This window comes from Balaenoptera physalus (genome assembly GCF_965194825.1).
Source record: "Balaenoptera physalus genome assembly, chromosome: X".
In the NCBI taxonomy this organism is placed as follows: Eukaryota; Metazoa; Chordata; class Mammalia; order Artiodactyla; family Balaenopteridae; genus Balaenoptera; species Balaenoptera physalus.
The window spans coordinates 102,168,208-102,174,207 of record NC_138903.1 but is presented as its reverse complement, the minus strand read 5'-3'; the positions used below and the strand labels follow the sequence as shown (position 1 = coordinate 102,174,207).

Sequence of the window (6,000 nt, the reverse complement as noted above, 5' to 3'; positions counted from 1 at the left end):
TTCCAGACTGCCTAACTGTGAGAAATAAATTTCTGTTATTTATGTCACCCAGTCTATGAATGGACTAACACATGGGACTAAACTTTTTTCCTTGGTCACCTATATTTTGACTTTGTTTATTATATTTATTTATTTATTGCAAAAGCAGAATTGTCACATTTATCATTCTTTCATTTTATGTCTCTGGGGTTTGTATCATACTAAGAGAGGTCTTTCTTATTCTTAGACTATAAATACAAAATACTTTATAGTATCACCATGCACTTCCTCAAAGGACATTTCATATTACTCATTCACACAAAACCTTGAAATGGTACCATAAACAACAGGTTGTCAACTAGGGATGATTTTGCTCCCACCATGGAACATCTGGCCAGGTCTGGAGACATATTTGATCTACACACTGGGGGTGTGCTACTGACATCTGTGGGTAGAGGCCAGGGATAGAGCTAAACCCCTGCAATGCACAGGACAGCTCCCTCCCACCTCCAACGAAGAATTATCCAGCTCAAAATGTCCATATAGTGATGAGGTTGAGAAAACCTAACATAAGCCATCTCTCTTCCCTGGCTGTTCTGATACCCACTGTTTCGATCTTCTGTATAAAATCAAACATTGAAAAGAGTGAATGAGATGGAAAAGAAAGAAAAAGGGAGAAATTGGATAAGGAAATTTTGGTAAGTTGGAGAAAACCATCTTACCCCACTGATCGTATCCTTAACTCAGTCAGCCCCTGTAATTCAGCTCCAAAAGCTTAAATTTAATAAACATCATTTTATAAAGTACACCAGAAAAAGAGTTAGAATATTGGAGAAAAAAACCTGGCAAACATTACTGGCATACTACTAAGGGACAGAAGCATGAAGAGACTAATTATTATGTAAATGCTTTTATTTGAACTAATACATTGCTACCAGATTACATCACTTTTCAGAGTTAGAGTAACATTGTGATCTTGAAAACTATAGCAAACAGCTTGACAAAGCAAGAGTACATTAAGTCCTACATATATGTTTATTTTTTAGTGACCACATCTCCTTGTCTTAAGTGTAAAATTAGAAAATTTATTATACACTTAGCATACTTGGCCTACCGTATCCTGCCTAAATTCTGAGCCCACTCTCTCCTCAAAAGTGTCATATTCAACAGCATTTTAAATCTAAAGAGAGAGTTTGATGATACAGGTTTTAAAACAAATAAGCATATATTGAACCAAGTGTTTTAAGACAAAATATGTCAAATGTTTACAGCTTCGGTGTGAGAGGGAAGATGGAAATTCAAGGTACATTTTTCTTCTACCTATAATGTATGTTTTTTACTTACTTGAAGACCCCTTAAAAAAAGTAGCAAAATCAGCAGTCTTATTTAATGTAATCAAAATATTCTTAAATGTACAAAAAAGGATCATGTAGAAAGAATACTGTAAAAAGATACTGATTTTTAAGAATAAAAGAATATGAAAAGCTTCTATTACATTCTACACAGCCAGTTACTTCTGTAAATTTTCAGTACTAGAGAGATAAGCAAAGGATACTCATATCCAAATACCCTCTGACCACAGTTCTTGAATAAGAACTAGCATACTGAATGAAAAGCAGAATTATTGTCTAATAATAGTCATATCCAATCATCTAAGCAAGTCCCAGGAGGTGGACATTCTAAGAGGGAAACAGATACAGAGAGAAATACGTACAGCAATGGGAAACGTCAAGGGCAGCGATCTAGGAAGAGCGAGTAAATGATCTGGCTATGAGCACATTTCAGGTGGGCCTGACAAATCCACCCTGACTAAGGGAAAGAGGAGTTGCTGTTATTAAAACTCTTTCCCCTGAGGGCTCCCATGATGAGCTTAGTCTTGTTAAAAGTCCTTTAAGTAACCAACGGTTCCTTAAGCCATGAGCACTTCACCTGGAAATTGCTCACCTGCTAATCATGCACTTGGGAGCAAGGTTGTTTTTATTCAAATTGGTTATTTTACACTCTCTTCATTCCCCTGCCCATCAAGCATGCAAACACGGTCATGACCATCTTGGGCTTTACTTCCACAAGGTCTTCCGGGAGAGCGTACACCCTGGCTCCAATTCTTCTAGCCATTGACACTGCGTACCTATTTTTGGAGGAAACAAAAATTAATGTGAAATTCTGGTCAGTCAAGGGCACAACATGAGACATCTATTTCCTCTTATATAATCATTTATCTGGGACACAAAACTTCTATAGTGGAAGTTCAAATCAGAATGATTTCATTTTTTGTTATTTTGTTTTCTGTTTTATTTTGTTTGCGAGGTCACTCATAAGTGACACCAGATTTTTAAGCTCTACTATTTGGGGCTGATAATATTTATTCACTCCTTTTCTACACTATAAAATGAGAAATAATTTTGGAGCACTGATTTGATATGAAAAAAATATTTTGCTAGAATATATATATAATTACCCAGATTGATATTCTCGTTGAGCATGTAATAAGATAATAGTAACTCTCATGAGATCTTAGAGACTTGGGGTGGAAAAAATTATGCCAGATGCAAAATACAAGTTGGTAGATGCAGTGAATACTTCCAAATATTCAAGGGAGGGGAGAGAGTCTACATGGTACATGGCCAGAGTGGCCGAAGCAAGGAATGGGAAGTGTAGAGAAAGGAAGGGAGAAAAGAACTGACGTGTCCAGCTGGGGAAATTTGCAGGCGCTCTCCTCAATTAATACACAAGGCATTTCTAGGTGTTCTGTAACAGGAATCTTTAAAGATGATCAAGCATCTGGAAAAAGAAGCCTCAGGAGTTCTCTATAAATTATGGATATTAAATCTTTATCATATTACGCTACAAATATTTTTTTAAGGAGGGCAGAAATGACGTGCTTAACCATGAAGTTTTGCGGTAATGTTTCTTAGCTATCCTGTGAAGCCCTGCTGGGGGCTGATTTTCAGTGTGTACTGGGAAACTTTTCATGGGTTACCCGTGAAACCAGATCACAGTCTAGGTCTTTGGAGAAGGGAAGAGACAGGTGGAAAAGACCTTCTCAATACTGTTGAAATGCAGGAAACTTTCAAGGCACAGTTCCACCTGAGGGTTTAGCATCCTACCCACTTAAGGGACCAAGATAATAAACTCAACATACATAGTAAAGTGGTCTATGCACAGTAAGAGAGACATCACTAGATAATGTGTGTTAAAAGAGTGTGACAGAAGAATACTCTTATCAAAGGCATGGTTATTCTTAGCTCATCTTTCCCTTGTGAGGTTGCAGCTAAGTTGCATTAAAACATACATTATTTCTGTAATCTACTAAAGCAACGACTGACTGAGCACCTACCTACTAGGTCAGGTGCAACGCTAGGCTCTTACAGATTTTATTCATTTCAAAATCTCCAAGGTAAGTATTATTGATCCCATTTTACTGATGAGGAATCTGAGGCTAGAAGAGGTTTCCCCCAGGTGACATCATTCTCAAGTGGCAGAACCTGAATGAGAATGCAGATCTGTGCTCTTGCCAGGATATTATGCAGCAACCCTTACTTGGCATTATTGTGCTTGTCATCTTCTGTTAGATTGCCACTCTTAACAAGGTCATAGTTTATGCAGCCTGGCTGGATGGCATCAATTAAATCCACAACTGCCAAACTGGAGCTGATCGTCTTGTCCTAGGGTAAAAGGACAATACATCTGAGAATTTCAATGGGTACAAATTAACGTGGATTACCTATATACAGCTGCCAGAAACAAAGTCCAGTGAATTAAAAAAGAATCACGCCATTAGCCCAACAATGATTCTCACTCACAAAGAAACCAAAAGCTAGCCTTCCAAATTATAGATACTTTCTAGAGCAAACAATGTTCAATAGTCAAACATGGAATTCTTACCTTAAAACTCTGAATGGAAGTTGATTTTCCAGCTTCACTCAATGTTCTGTTCACCCAGCTTACAATGATGTCGTCATTAGCTTTCTGACCATCTCCAAGATCTTCTAGGACATTGAGGGTATATCTAAAAGAAGAAGCAGAAGAAAAGGTCCTGATCTACTTCATGAGAAAAAAATTCAATTAGAAAGATGCTTTATCTTTAATTTCTTCTCCTTAGGTTTAGATTTCATGGAAAGAGAGTTGCACTGTATGAAAAAAAAAAAACACCAACATTTCAAGTAGTAGTGGCTTGCCATTGAGCTGCCTTTTGCACTGGTTGGGGGAAGATTCTCAGTCCTTTAATGAGTAAGCCCAACAGTCTACTGCAGTCTCATTTTGTACTAGTCCAACCATGGTAAGGACTTAAAATAAGCTGTGCTTTGGCTGGTACCCAGTTATAATGAATGCTTTTCAGCATTACAGTTAAGAGATCTTTCTCAAATATATACATGGGCTATTCATAATTTTTGCTATTTTTATTCACCGACACTAAATGAGGCTCAAGTCTGTCTGTCAGGCTTCCTATGAAAAAAGGGAAATAGTCACAGTTCTGCTGCCTCACTTTCAAGAAGCCATCTCTCATTGGCCATCCAACATATATTCATTACTTAAGCTCACTTCAGAGTCTAAACACAGAAATTTCAAAGATGTAGTCATTGACACATTTGCTAAAAATTATAAGGACTAGATCACAGACCTGTATTATAGTGAAGCTTAAACAGCTAAAATTGTGCACCATACCTTCTCATCAGCTGCCAGACTAAAGCTAAAGTCAGGGTTTGGTTCCCATCATTCAGGTCTTGCCCTCCAATGCCAACCAGGGAGAATTTGGCAGGATGCTTCCCTAATTCAACAGCATAGTTGCAGTTTTCTAGCTGCAAACACACAAAAGCAAATGCTTAAAAGATTTTTCACTTGTTTAATCTGTATATGCACATGTGCACAAAACTAAGACACAGTTCCTTTCCTTAAGAAGCTCAGAGCCAACGAGTTTCCCAAACAAAAGAAACAAATTGAGAATTAAAAGTCTGTAAGAAGTATGTGCAGCAACCTAATTATCTACCTTTTTCATGTTGGCTCCAAGTTTCGGGTATGGAGGTTTATTCACCTTACTCCAGTCAACAGGAACTTTAATTCGTTCGTATAACTGTAAGATTACCAGGGCATCTTGCAGGTCACTAATGATTTAAAAAGAATTTGATCAATGCTTTCAGACAGCTGGGCCTATGTTTCCTTAAAAACAATAACACTACACTGTCAAACAAGATATATAAAACCATAGATAATACCCAAGACTCCTATATTTTTAATCAATCTGTGCTGAAAATAGAGCTAACACCATCCAATTCTCTAAAAAATATTTATTGAGAGCTTATTGTTTGAAAAGTACTGTTCTAGAAGCTGGGCACATAGGACAAAAATCCCTAGCCTTTAAAGTCAGAGAGAGAGAGAGAGAGAGAAAGAGAGAGAGGGAGAAAGAGAGAGGGAATAAACAAGTATATGGATAATATGATTTGGGGTGTATTTAATTGCTATAAAAAAAAAAAGAACGAGGTTAGGGGTTAGGTAGTGGTAGGTGGTGGTCAAGATCTGAATCAGTGGCTTGAATATAGCAAGGGAATAAGGCATTAGATGTGGAAAAGAACATTCCGGGCTGAGAGAACAGTGAGTACAAAGGCTTCAAGGCATCATGGATGGTCTGCTTAAGGCACTCTCTGGTCTGTTTCAAAATATAAAGTATCTGTTCCCTACGGTGTTAGAAAGACATTTATACATTCTTTCACTTAATGTTAATGATCATGTAAAGAAATAATCTTGGCTTTTGTGTATTTGGAAATGAAAATGGGAGTCACCACTCAACATTTTCCAATATAAGTAAATGCTACAAACTAACATTTAGGAAAGGTTTAGAGCTGTAATTATTTGTGTAGCATCCATTCATGATGTTCATAACTGTTTACAATAGCAGTAGGAAGGCTTACGCATAGAGATGGTTTACATGGGGATTAACACCAAGAGAGTTCATCCAGTTACGGAAGGTTCTTTCTTCACGAGTTTCTCCTATTAAAAATATTCACAATGTTTATATATTCATTA

The 6,000-nt window shown here is 37.2% G+C and overlaps 1 protein-coding gene across 5 annotated transcripts in view; it reads right to left on the bottom strand.

Moving 5' to 3' along the window:
- Window positions 1-873: 873 nt before the first annotated feature.
- Window positions 874-6,000, bottom strand: part of PLS3 (plastin 3) — a 90,544-nt gene continuing 85,417 nt past the window's right edge. For all 5 annotated transcript variants that reach the window (XM_082445537.1, XM_082445539.1, XM_082445541.1 and 2 more), the window contains 6 exons: window positions 5,886-5,964; window positions 4,967-5,081; window positions 4,645-4,778; window positions 3,865-3,988; window positions 3,520-3,644; window positions 874-2,107 (listed from right to left, as the gene is read on the bottom strand). In XM_082445537.1, coding sequence (XP_082301663.1) covers window positions 1,975-2,107; window positions 3,520-3,644; window positions 3,865-3,988; window positions 4,645-4,778; window positions 4,967-5,081; window positions 5,886-5,964 — 710 coding nt within the window. In that variant the 3' untranslated portion in view covers window positions 874-1,974. The remainder of the gene's footprint in view (window positions 2,108-3,519; window positions 3,645-3,864; window positions 3,989-4,644; window positions 4,779-4,966; window positions 5,082-5,885; window positions 5,965-6,000) is intronic.